The sequence below is a fragment of the Borostomias antarcticus genome, assembly GCF_949987555.1.
Source record: "Borostomias antarcticus genome assembly, chromosome: 18".
NCBI lineage: Eukaryota > Metazoa > Chordata > Actinopteri > Stomiiformes > Stomiidae > Borostomias > Borostomias antarcticus.
The window spans coordinates 23,471,721-23,486,348 of NC_140251.1; the positions used below are offsets into that span (position 1 = coordinate 23,471,721).

At 41.2% G+C, this 14,628-nt stretch overlaps 2 protein-coding genes across 2 annotated transcripts in view; one reads left to right on the plus strand and one right to left on the minus strand.

The window, feature by feature from the left end:
* The window catches only part of wasla (WASP like actin nucleation promoting factor a), a 49,518-nt gene extending 48,550 nt beyond the window's left edge, over positions 1-968 (plus strand). Inside the window, exon 11 of the mRNA XM_084452845.1 lies at positions 384-968. Within this exon, the coding sequence (XP_084308971.1) occupies positions 384-445 (62 nt within the window). The 3' untranslated portion in view covers positions 446-968. The remainder of the gene's footprint in view (positions 1-383) is intronic.
* Positions 969-7,525: 6,557 nt separating this feature from the next.
* On the minus strand, positions 7,526-10,558 carry lmod2a (leiomodin 2 (cardiac) a; the record flags this gene model as incomplete). The annotated part of the gene is made up of 2 exons (XM_084452846.1): positions 7,526-8,839; positions 10,283-10,558. The coding sequence occupies 2 exons, from the start codon at positions 10,556-10,558 to the stop codon at positions 7,526-7,528; spliced, it is 1,590 nt and encodes a 529-aa protein (XP_084308972.1).
* Positions 10,559-14,628: the final 4,070 nt, after the last annotated feature.

Consider the following 14,628-nt stretch of genomic DNA (forward strand, 5'->3'; position numbering starts at 1 on the left):
ACTGTTCTATTATAACAAGGTTATAACTGTTCTATTATAACAAGATAACTTATATTATAACTGTTCTATTATAACAAGGTTATAACTATTCTATCATAACAAGGTGATAACTGTTCTATTGTAACAAGGTTATACATGTTCTATTATAACAAGGTTATAACTTCTATTATAATAAGGTAACTGTACTATTATAACAAGGTTGTGCATAGTGAAGTAACCCTAACCCTAACCCTATTATAACAAGGTTGTGCATAGTGAAGGACAAAGTAGCAAAAAAAGATGAGAATCCGTTTTTCGGTTCGGGATTTTTCCTCCTGGTTTCATGTCTGTGTTGGTCACAGCCCTGGCCTCACTAACCGTCCCTCTTCTCTGTCATTCCCTAGATGAAGATGAGGATGATGATGACGAAGAAGATTTTGAGGATGACGATGAATGGGACGACTAGCTAAATGTCTTCTCGCTTGTCACAGCATCATACTAAAACTGTTCTTAAAAAAATCTTCCAAAACCCAACTAAAATTGTAATGTAAATGTTGTATGAATTCTCTGTATATTTATTGTTGCCTTTTTTGCTTTCATTTTTATTCATCTGTGCAATACCTTATTCATTTCATCTGTACAGTTTACAGAAACACGCCCCTTCAGACGGTCTGTCATAGACTTCACTGGACACTGTTAAAAGCATCACATAGAGAAGACACTGTTAAAAGCATCACATAGAGAAGTCATAGACTCATCACCAGACATACTGGATGATGTCACAACGTTCAGGTGATGACTGGTGACGTAGCCAGACTAGATGACCTGGTTACATTGTGACACCTCAGTTGAAGGTGACCAGTCATGGGGGTTAATAACATGCCTCGCTGGTCCGTTATTACAGCGGATGGATGGAGCTCTGACCAGCTGAGCCATGCTCCTGACCAGCTGAGCCACGCTCCTGACCAGCTGAGCCATGCTCCTGACCAGCTGAGCCACGCTCCTGACCAGCTGAGCCATGCTCCTGACCAGCTGAGCCACGCTCCTGACCAGCTGAGCCATGCTCCTGACCAGCTGAGCCATGCTCCTGACCAGCTGAGCCATGCTGAGCCATGCTCCTGACCAGCTGAGCCACGCTCCTGACCAGCTGAGCCACGCTCCTGACCAGCTGAGCCATGCTCCTGACCAGCTGAGCCATGCTCCTGACCAGCTGAGCCACGCTCCTGACCAGCTGAGCCACGCTCCTGACCAGCTGAGCCATGCTCCTGACCAGCTGAGCCACGCTCCTGACCAGCTGAGCCATGCTCCTGACCAGCTGAGCCACGCTCCTGACCAGCTGAGCCATGCTCCTGACCAGCTGAGCCATGCTCCTGACCAGCTGAGCCATGCTCCTGACCAGCTGAGCCATGCTCCTGACCAGCTGAGCCATGCTCCTGACCAGCTGAGCCATGCTCCTGACCAGCTGAGCCACGCTCCTGACCAGCTGAGCCATGCTCCTGACCAGCTGAGCCACGCTCCTGACCAGCTGAGCCATGCTCCTGACCAGCTGAGCCATGCTCCTGACCAGCTGAGCCATGCTCCTGACCAGCTGAGCCATGCTCCTGACCAGCTGAGCCATGCTCCTGACCAGCTGAGCCATGCTCCTGACCGGTGAGCGCAGCTCTAGAACGTGCGCTATCCCCAGGTTAACGTGCGCTATCCCCAGGTTAACAGTGTGTTATTGTTGGGATATATTTTTATTAGCGTGTTCATTTGAATTCCCTCGTCCATGAAACCAGGACACGTTCATAACTGACAGGCGGGATCCTTTTGTGTTGTAATTGTTGGTTGATGCAAGATAACACTATTTTCTTACCCTACTTTTTTTCTGTACCTTCATTTTTCTTATTAAGATCTTAGTTTAGGAAGTTATTTTTCCATGAGAAGTCCAGCTCCCAGAGTGTGAAGCCCAAGCAGCTTGTGTAAGTGTACTCACAGGATATGTTTTCAAGGTTGTGACTTTTTTTTTTTTTTGCACAAATTGAGTATTGAATTCAGCGCATGGTCGGCGCTGTGTTGTGTGTTCTGAACGGGATGCATGAGCAAACTGTTCATCAGCAGCTTGGTTAGTGGAAGCAGCACTTTCATTGGCCAGAGACATGATTGAACCTGCATTGGCCCCTCCCACTGTGGGATCCAGACATCCTTCCTGTCCCTCACTTCCTGAGGAGGTTCAGATAAACGCTAAAACACGCACACATTCAAATTAACACTAAAACACACACTCACATTCAAATAAACACTAAAACACATTCAAATAAACACTAAAACACATTCAAAAAAACACAAACTCACATTCAAATAAACACAAACACATTCAAAAAAACACTAAAACACACATTCAAATATACACTAAAACACACATTCAAATAAACACAAACACACATTCAAATAAACACAAACACACATTCAAATAAACACTAAAACACACATTCAAATAAACACAAACACACATTCAAATAAACACAAAAACACACATTCAAATAAACACTAAAACACACATTCAAATAAACACTAAAACACACATTCAAATAAACACAAACACACACGCACATACTCGCATATTGGTGTTCATGGGTGTTCAACTGTTCAAACACAGTTATTTGTGTTTTGTGATGGTCTTTCTGTTCCATGTTTTTTGGGTGAATCTGGTCTGAACTCCTCTGCCTGCAGAGTTGAGGCATCTTGGCCGTCTGGGCCTCGCGTACGGAGCGTGAGCGCCACCCGCTGGCCTGTTACTGTTACTGCTCATATTCAGATGCACATTTACTAATATCTCCTCATCTCCCGCTTAATGAACCATTACTTTTATGCAATGAATCTGTAAATGCCTCCGTACAAAAGCAAATAATGAACCAAATTGGCATTTGCAAGAAGCTTCTTAAGAGGTTTTGGTTTGTCAAGTTTGAAAATGCTTTGAGATGAGGATGAGGAGGATGAGGATGCCTGTGATGCTCATAAACCAGTACTGAGACGACTCGATGCTGTTTTAACTGGATTGTCTGTCTGATTTTGTACCATCCTCCACACAGGCTGTTGCTGCATTAAGAAACCATGATACTGACATCAAACCTGTGAAATGGGTTGGAAAAAAGCAATGAAAATACTAAATTGTATACTTAAATAAATGTTACTATTTACAGAGATCCTGTCATGTGTCCATCTGTCAAAGGGAAGGGTGTGTAAATCTGGCATATTTACATTTGATTCTAAATGTTCATTAATATGCACTGTCCCTATTTAAATAAATAAAACGTACAAATCGATGAAAATACATTCCCCTCCAAAGAATGTGATCCAGAATGTCATGTTTCTGAGCAAAGTGTTCAGAAATGATTTAAATGCCAATAGTTCTTCTCAAAGTGTGTGGATTGACGGTGCAAATATGTTCTTCTCAAAGCGTGTGGATTAACAGGGTGCAAATATGTTCTTCTCAAAGCGTGTGGATTGACGGTGCAAATAGGAACTTTACTTCTAGGGATGTTTTCAGTGAAGTGTTGCTACTGTGTTGGAAGTGAAGACTTCATAGCAGAGTTGTGTTCTTGGCCGACTCCTGCGCCTCCTCTGGGCTGTCAGACATGGCGACTCCTGCGCCTCCTCTGGGCTGTCAGACATGGCGACTCCTGCGCCTCCTCTGGGCTGTCAGACATGGCGACTCCTGCGCCTCCTCTGGGCTGTCAGACATGGCGGCTCCTGCGCCTCCTCTGGGCTGTCAGACATGGCGGCTCCTGCGCCTCCTCTGGGCTGTCAGACATGGCGACTCCTGCGCCTCCTCTGGGCTGTCAGACATGGCGACTCCTGCGCCTCCTCTGGGCTGTCAGACATGGCGACTCCTGCGCCTCCTCTGGGCTGTCAGACATGGCGGCTCCTGCGCCTCCTCTGGGCTGTCAGACATGGCGACTCCTGCGCCTCCTCTGGGCTGTCAGACATGGCGGCTCCTGCGCCTCCTCTGGGCTGTCAGACATGGCGGCTCCTGTCACAACATGTCACTGCTCCTCTGGTGTTCCATTTTACTCCCAGAAAAGGAGTCTTTTTCCACAAAATTAAAAACGTCCATAGATGACATTTCTCTAGCACAGTGGTTCTTAACCTTGTTGGAGGTACTGAACCCCACCAGTTTCATATGCGCATTCACCGAACCCTTCTTAATTGGAAAAATAAAATATGATTTTTTCAAATTCAAAACATAGGTATATATTTTACTGGTGCACGAAATGAACCGTGCATCAACATCACTGTGTTCAAAGAACAAAACCATCAAAACATGATTTTCACACAAAAACAAAAACATAATAATGAATATTTACTGCAAATCAGTGTGACTTCTGCTGTTGCCTTTCAGAGACCAGTTCAGAAATGCGCGGCTTCACCATGGCAAGTGGCACTCTCATGTCATTTTCGCAACAAAGTCTCTTCCTTTCACAATCACACGACGTAACATCACGACAGTCACACGTCGACTACTGAGCGCACCAAATTCCCTGCAGCACAGATAGGCCAAGCGATGTAGCGTGATCACCTGCAGCCAATGATGGCCAAGCGGGGCGTGTCATCACGAATCATATGAGTCGGGTGTGTGTCTTGACCTCCGCCGAACCCCTGAGACTGACTCACCGAACCCCTGGGGTTCGATCGAACCCAGGTTAAGAACCACTGCTCTAGCATGTCATTGGACGGGCCTTTATGAACCCAATCCTGGTGAAATCAGAGCTCTCTGTGTGAGGCTGGAGGGGCATTCAGCTGGACCTCCTCTAGGGGGAAAAGGCTGTTTGCTTTGAACAGCTGCAAAACGAATTGAGGAATTTGGACCGCATCCAAAACACACATAATGCAACCACTCTGGATTAGAAGAGATTCAGTTACAGATAAACTAATACCTTCTCATTCTGTTGCAGTCTTGTGTGGATGGACTGTGGCTTATCTTTAGTGCCGTCTATTAAGCTCCGATTCAGCCAGCTTGTAGCTGCAATTCCTGTGATGTATGGAGCAGTCTTTGCAGTTGTTGCATAACGATTGACAATGAAGAGCAGGTGTGTGAAAACGAGCAGGGAAGCGGCTAATGAAGCCAGTCTAATGAAGCCAGTCTAATGAAGCCAGCCGTCCAGCCAGCGGTGCTCATGAGCAGCACATAACTCACATCACCTTTATAAGCACATAACTCACATCACCATTTAGAACTGGTTTGTTTTTTTCATTCTGTAGGTTAATTTTCAGTCTGTCAGTGAAGTTCTGAATTTCCCAAAATGGTAACACTATTTTTGCGGCTCCTTCTAGATCAATCAGTAAATATTCAACCAACTATCCTCTAGTCCTGACCCTGACCAACTATCCTCTAGTCCTGACCCTGACCAACTATCCTCTAGTCCTGACCCTGACCAACTATCCTCTAGTCCTGACCCTGACCAACTATCCTCTAGTCCTGACCCTGACCAACTATCCTCTAGTCCTGACCCTGACCAACTATCCTCTAGTCCTGACCCTGACCAACTATCCTCTAGTCCTGACCCTGACCAACTATCCTCTAGTCCTGACCCTGACCAACTATCCTCTAGTCCTGTCCCTGACCAACTATCCTCTAGTCCTGACCCTGACCAACTATCCTCTAGTCCTGACCCTGACCAACTATCCTCTAGTCCTGACCCTGACCAACTATCCTCTAGTCCTGACCCTGACCAACTATCCTCTAGTCCTGACCCTGACCAACTATCCTCTAGTCCTGACCCTGACCCTGACCAACTATCCTCTAGTCCTGACCCTGACCCTGACCAACTATCCTCTAGTCCTGACCCTGACCAACTATCCTCTAGTCCTGACCCTGACCCTGACCAACTATCCTCTAGTCCTGACCCTGACCAACTATCCTCTAGTCCTGACCCTGACCCTGACCAACTATCCTCTAGTCCTGACCCTGACCCTGACCAACTATCCTCTAGTCCTGACCCTGACCAACTATCCTCTAGTCCTGACCCTGACCCTGACCAACTATCCTCTAGTCCTGACCCTGACCCTGACCAACTATCCTCTAGTCCTGACCCTGACCAACTATGCTCTAGTCCTAACCCTGACCAAATGTTGCACATCAACAGTTGCAGTTATAGTATAGATTGCAGTTATATTATATATAGATATTATACAGTTGTTGGGCGTTTTGCAGATAATCAATGGGGCCTCTCAGAATAGTGTGACCAAAATAGTTATCAATCAACTCTTCAAAGGATGGATCTTCAGGGCCCCATGCCCACCCAGCCTTACATACTAGTATCAGCCTGCGTTATTGAAGAAGCAACCACTTTTAATTGAGTTATATTCAACCCAGCAGCTCATGTACTGTGAACACAACAGAATATTTACAAATCACACGCAAAATAAAATAATGTAAAACTGTGGCAAGAATTTCAAAATCATAATTATGTTATCATGAATAGTAAGTGGCAATCATGTAATATAAATACTAAGCTGAAAGGTGGTACAAATGTTTCATATCGCTAAAATAAATACAGAATAAAGTGTGAGTATTTGTGCAGAACGCTTGTTGATGGGGACGGTGGTTCCTCTCAGCACAGCTCTGTCCAGACAAACACTACGAAGGGTTCACCTGGGAGGACAAAGAGGTCACCAGTCAGTTCACTGATTGACAGATGAACACACGTGCTCATGGACAGATAGCATCTAGCCATCTGTGTTATAAGTGGATAAGTAGAGGGATATAATAGCCCTGTAGAACCTCAAGAGAGACAGAAATGTTGAGGGAGCAACACAGTTGGCATGGTGAGAGAAATAGTTAGGCATTCCATAAGTTGTTTTGAAGCTGTGATGATTTTGATTGAGGTCACTCTGAGTGCACGCGCCCTACAGGGAGACATGCCTAGCCAGTTATTCAGACATTTTTTCCATTGGACAAGGCAGCACTCACTTGTGCTGTTATATTTGTCATCCATTTCACAACAAGCATATGTTTAATATATCAATTAGATGACCTAAGATAATTCTTTGTTGTTGTTTTTTATTTGTATTTTTCATTTTTGATTGAGCGGTTGAATGAAAAGGGAGACAGAAGTGAGAGAACAGGGTTGGATTTATGTCCATGAATTGTGTAACTCTTGGACTGGACAGCAGTCTATTGAAGTGCTCTTCTGCTGCGCGCATCAGGGCTCCATGCCTTTAGTCTTATCAAGTCAGGGGTGTAAATGTCCAGCTATTAATAACTGTACTATGTGGGAAGAATTCACAGGGTTGTGAGGTCTGTCATCTAATGATAGCCCTGTTTCCACAGAGGGAATGCAATAGAGAAACTCCTCCCTGCATGAATGCACAGCGACAGTGTCCTCACTGTCAAATTGTCCTTGTTTCGCCCTCTTATGGATTGATAATCACTTCAGGGAGGTCATATTTGTTGTGTTCAAGTGTGGGGAATGGGTTAATATGCTGCGCTTCATTGTCCTGGAGTATGCATGCGTATGTTTATGTATTTTTCTAAAGTGCATTTGTTTATCGCTGATAAGGTGAATCATGGTGTGCTTACCCTCTTGAGGGACCTGATGCTGCTTCCACGGATGGCCTCCATCAGGTCATCCCGGGTCGACCTCTGAGGTGCCAGTGGATGGCATGGCTCATCAGTCCTCTTCTGCAGCGAAGGCTTCAAGGCCTTCTTCAAGTCCTTCAGAATGTCAGCACTCTCTTTTTCATTGGCCCCATTCTTGCCCTTCTTGGATTTTGATTTCTTCTGACCCGGTTGACCTTTGGTGCCGTTTGATCCTTCATGATGTTTGATCATTTCTGCAATGTTCCTGGTTGGTGCATTTTTCTCTGAATGAGAGAGAATGGCCGGGGCAGGTGGAGGATCAACCTTGTTTAAGGTTTGGTCATTGTGCACCAACTTTGGAGAGGACGCCGGTAATTTCTGTTGTGACCTGTTTGCGGGCTTTGTGCCAGAGACGTGTGCCACAGACTTTGTGCCAGAGACATCTGCCCTTTGCACGACTGGCGTTTCTGAAGGAGCCTGTTCTCTCTGCTGCTGCAGTCTCCTCTGTCTCTGCTGGTCCTGGTTCCGCGTCAGGATGCTGGTGGCCGTCATCCTTGGGCCCGGTAGGTCAAACTGGTATCCCAGCTTCAGCAGAGTGGTGTTGTCTCTCAGGAGGCGCACCATCTCCATCTCCACCTGCCCCCCACAGATGTGCCTCTGGTTATGGAAGCGGAGCTCCACCAGAGTCCCGTTGTGATGGAGGGACGTCAACAGGGCCAGGATGCCCCGGCCAGACACGAAGTTGGACTCAATGTTGAGGTTGGTGATGGAGCGGTTTTCCCTGAGCATCTTGGAGATGGCGAACGCGACACGGTCATCTGCATGGGTGTTGGCAAGGCTGAAAATTTGAACATGGGTGTTGGTGCTCAGGGCTTCGGCAAAGCGCAGCAAGGTCTCTTGGGAGATATCTTCGATATTGTTGAGGTTGAGCTCGCTCATGGTAGGATCGTCACCAAGGATCTTCTCCAGAGCTTCGTCGATCACAATGGGGTTTTCGCACGGTTGGTCTGAGGTCCCATTGAGGTTGTGCTCTGTGGTGTCGGACCTCCTGTTCTTCCCAGGTCCTTTCTCCAAATGTCTTGGCGGACTGTTTCCAACCTTCTTTCCATGTCTATCAGATGTTGGCAAGGGCTCCTTTTTACACTTGTCCTTCTTCTCGACATTAACGTCTTTCTCAGTTACACCACCTACATCTTTGCCTTCTCTATTTCTAAATGTATTTTTTTCTACAGCGTTCCTCCTCTTGTTCTCAGACCGGGTGACGTCAGTCTCTGTCCCGTGCTGCTCTTCCCTCTTGTCCTGCAGAGCACAGCGGGGGGGAACGTTAGGTCATTAGATCATGCCCCAGCATTCCCCAGTCTCCAGTCACTGGTTCTGGAGGAATACCTCCAACTCTCACAGAATCATTAAAGCTGATATTTCTGAGAATATTTTTAGATACCTTTCCACTGACTAATATGAATATGCACACCGTTCATATTGTTGGACCCATTTTAAAGGGGTAGTGTGCCATTTTGAACATGTAGCCCCATTTGTGGTCTGTCTACCATGAACCTGAAACATAGAGACCATCATTTCACTGACCGTTCCAGTATTGAGCTAGCTGCAGTTTTTATGCAGGGTCTCACTGGGCTACAATGGAAGACAGTAGGGCATACGTGAATGCGTTGGAAAAACTATGATTAAGTGGTGTTCCGAGACGGGATGAACAGGGTGTATCTAAATGTTTTTACATGTTTGGCGTGGCTTGGACATAAGCATTCCCCTGGCGCTTATTTTCACTGTTCCCACAGAGGACTATGTGCAAGTCATTCCAAGTACCTAAACATATTCGGATTGCCATACTTTTCACTGGAGATACTGAGACTGGGAAGATTAGACCCTGTGCTTCCCATCTCAGAAAAGCACATTCATCATAGTTTTTCAACGCATTTACCCATGCCCCATTGACTTCCATTGTAGCCCAGCAAGAGCCTGCATAAAAAACGCAGCTATCTCAATACTGGAACGATCAGTGAAATTATGGTCTGTGTTTCAGGTTCATGGTAGACAGACCACAAATAGAGCTAAATGTCCAACATAGTATACTACCCCCTTTAAGTTTATGATTGTGACAGATCTTGTTTTTATTCAAGCTATTTGCTATTGAAGTTATGTTCAAGCTTTTTTTCTTCAATTTATCATGGTATTTTTTTATACATTGAGTCATTGTGATTTTTGTCTATTGAGATTGTCAGTATATCAAATCGTAAACTTGATCAAATGTGGTATGAAATTAAAATGATTAGTAGATGTATTTTCTTCAAGACACATTTCCTAATAACAGTTACCTAAGTAATTGTCAAAATCACAAAAGTGTGACACTTTTCACACGTGTTTGTTTACAGAACCCCTTGCCTGAAGAACTGATTTGTAAGTCTGTGGAAATTTGTCTCATCTTGATCATGTTATGTCTTAAGGTCTGGTTTTGTCTGGCGCCACCCTGATAAGGAAACCAGCATTTAACCAACCTAATTCACCCTGATAAGGAAACCAGCATTTAACCAACCTAATTCAGCCTGATAAGGAAACCAGCATTTAACCAACCTAATTCAGCCTGATAAGGAAACCAGCATTTAACCAACCTAATTCAGCCTGATAAGGAAACCAGAATTGAATCAACCTAATTCAGCCTGATAAGGAAACCAGAATTTAACCAGCCATGTTCAGCTTTTAACCAGCCAAGTTCAGCCTAGTCCCCACCTTGCTGGGAGGGGAGTCAGAGTTCTCATCCTCCAGCAGCTTCATGGTCTCGTCCTCCCAGTACTTCAGTAGTGCCTCCCTGCTGAAGCTGCCCGTGGGGGTCTTGGCCGTCTGGTCCCTCTGCCGCAGCCCAATGGGGATGTTGTCGTCAGGGTCGATAGCCGCCAGTTCACTCTCCAGCTCCTGGATCTCCTCAGAAGTCAAGGTGGCCAGCAGCTCATCCTCATCTACCTCCTCATATCTTCCCAGCTCTTTGTGGTACCCAAAGGTACTCATGGTTGGACGTATTGTCAACTATTGCAGTTTAGTGTGGTTCTTTCTTGAATGAGTCTTTCCCCTACTTAGGCAAAGCCAACACTAGAGCCAGTTCGGCGCCAGGCCAGATAAGTGGTGTGGAGACAGAGCTAGATAGCAAGAGGGTTCTTGTTCATCTAATCTTCCCAGCTGCCAGAGAAGCCTTTAAGAGGGGGGGGGGGGCACGTAACAAAGTGCCTCCCAATGATGTCCTCATCTTTTTTTAGGGTACGGGGGTCAACGAGATAGATTTACAGGAGGAATGTCAGCCCACTTAGTGGTGTGGTGGGACCTGTCGCTAGTTCGTCCCACTATGAAAAAGGCCAACAAAGCCTTCGGGACACTTCAGAGATGGATCTGAACAGTGTAACATCATGTGTCAGGTCCATTAGTGTAAACACTTGTTTTAAAATTCAGGGAACACAAGTTCAGTGTAGCTGTAAGACAAAAAAGAGACAAAGAGACTGAAATACAACGGCAAGAGATGCCAAAGACATTCCGGTAAAGTCCAACTAGTGGCTCTCCAAGGTGTTGTTGCTCGGTTGTCAATACAATAGAAAACAGTAACTAGGCCTATGTGTGTTTATCACCATGGAGCTCCACTAACAACATTATATCACAGTCAAAAGATGTCAATGGGTATGAGTCTGTTTTAAGTGACCCAATTAGACCCTCTCATTATTTTAAATCTGTTGTAAATCTGACCTGTAACCTGGCTCATTCTTGATCCCCAGCAGACTCCCAGGCCATGTGGACATGGAAAAGGGTTTCAGTGGCAAAGCTGACATGTGCAAACAAATTATCCATTACTAACATATTCAAACCTATTATCCATTACTAACATATTCAAACCTATTATCCATTACTAACATATTCAAACCTATTATATATGACTAACATGTTCAAACCTATTATATATGACTAACATGTTCAAACCAATTATATATGACTACATGTTCAAACCTATTATATATGACTACATGTTCAAACCAATTATCTATGACTACATGTTCAAACCAATTATATATGACTACATGTTCAAACCTATTATCTATGACTACATGTTCAAACCAATTATATATGACTAACATGTTCAAACCTATTATATATGACTACATATTCAAACCTATTATCTATGACTACATGTTCAAACCTATTATATATGACTAACATGTTCAAACCTATTATATATGACTACATGTTCAAACCTATTATCTATGACTACATGTTCAAACCTATTATATATGACTTACATATTCAAACCTATTATATATGACTAACATGTTCAAACCTATTATATATGACTACATGTTCAAACCTATTATATATGACTACATGTTCAAACCTATTATATATGACTAACATGTTCAAACCAATTATATATGACTACATGTTCAAACCTATAATATATGACTACATGTTCAAACCAATTATCTATGACTACATGTTCAAACCAATTATATATGACTACATGTTCAAACCAATTATATATGACTACATGTTCAAACCTATTATATATGACTAACATGTTCAAACCTATTATATATGACTACATGTTCAAACCTATTATATATGACTAACATGTTCAAACCAATTATATATGACTACATGTTCAAACCTATTATATATGACTACATGTTCAAACCTATTATATATGACTACATGTTCAAACCTATTATATATGACTAACATGTTCAAACCTATTATATATGACTACATGTTCAAACCAATTATATATGACTACATGTTCAAACCTATTATATATGACTAACATGTTCAAACCAATTATATATGACTACATGTTCAAACCTATTATATATGACTACATGTTCAAACCTATTATATATGACTACATGTTCAAACCTATTATATATGACTAACATGTTCAAACCAATTATATATGACTACATGTTCAAACCAATTATATATGACTACATGTTCAAACCAATTATATATGACTACATGTTCAAACCTATTATATATGACTACATGTTCAAACCTATTATATATGACTAACATGTTCAAACCTATTATATATGACTACATGTTCAAACCTATTATATATGACTAACATGTTCAAACCTATTATCTATGACTAACATGTTCAAACCTATTATATATGACTAACATGTTCAAACCTATTATATATGACTACATGTTCAAACCTATTATATATGACTAACATGTTCAAACCTATTATATATGACTACATGTTCAAACCTATTATATATGACTACATGTTCAAACCAATTATATATGACTAACATGTTCAAACCAATTATATATGACTAACATGTTCAAACCTATTATCTATGACTAACATGTTCAAACCTATTATATATGACTAACATGTTCAAACCTATTATATATGACTACATGTTCAAACCTATTATATATGACTACATGTTCAAACCTATTATCTATGACTACATGTTCAAACCAATTATATATGACTACATGTTCAAACCAATTATATATGACTACATGTTCAAACCTATTATATATGACTACATGTTCAAACCTATTATATATGACTACATGTTCAAACCTATTATATATGACTAACATGTTCAAACCAATTATATATGACTAACATGTTCAAACCTATTATATATGACTACATGTTCAAACCAATTATATATGACTACATGTTCAAACCAATTATATATGACTACATGTTCAAACCAAGTATATATGACTACATGTTCAAACCTATTATATATGACTAACATGTTCAAACCTATTATATATGACTACATGTTCAAACCTATTATATATGACTAACATGTTCAAACCAATTATATATGACTACATGTTCAAACCTATTATATATGACTAACATGTTCAAACCAATTATATATGACTACATGTTCAAACCTATTATATATGACTACATGTTCAAACCTATTATATATGACTACATGTTCAAACCTATTATATATGACTAACATGTTCAAACCAATTATATATGACTACATGTTCAAACCAATTATATATGACTACATGTTCAAACCAAGTATATATGACTACATGTTCAAACCTATTATATATGACTAACATGTTCAAACCAATTATATATGACTACATGTTCAAACCTATTATATATGACTAACATGTTCAAACCAATTATATATGACTAACATGTTCAAACCAATTATATATGACTAACATGTTCAAACCAATTATATATGACTAACATGCTCAAACCTATTATATATGACTAACATGTTCAAACCTATTATCTATGACTACATGTTCAAACCTATTATCTATGACTAACATGTTCAAACCTATTATATATGACTACATGTTCAAACCTATTATCTATGACTAACATGTTCAAACCTATTATCCATGACTAACATGTTCAAACCAATTATATATGACTAACATGTTCAAACCAATTATATATGACTAACATGTTCAAACCAATTATATATGACTAACATGTTCAAACCTATTATATATGACTAACATGTTCAAACCAATTATATATGACGACTTGTTCAAACCTATTATATATGACTACATGTTCAAACCTATTATATATGACTAACATGTTCAAACCTATTATATATGACTAACATGTTCAAACCAATTATATATGACGACATGTTCAAACCTATTATATATGACTAACATGTTCAAACCTATTATATATGACTAACATGTTCAAACCTATTATATATGACTAACATGTTTAAACCTATTATATATGACGACATGTTCAAACCTATTATATATGATTAACATGTTCAAACCTATTATCTATGACTACATGTTCAAACCTATTATATATGACTACATGTTCAAACCTATTATATATGACTAACATGTTCAAACCTATTATCTATGACTACATGTTCAAACCAATTATATATGACTAACATGTTCAAACCTATTATATATGACTAACATGTTCAAACCTATTATCTATGACTACATGTTCAAACCAATTATATATGACTAACATGTTCAAACCTATTATATATGACTACATGTTCAAACCTATTATCTATGACTACATGTTCAAACCTATTATATATGACTAA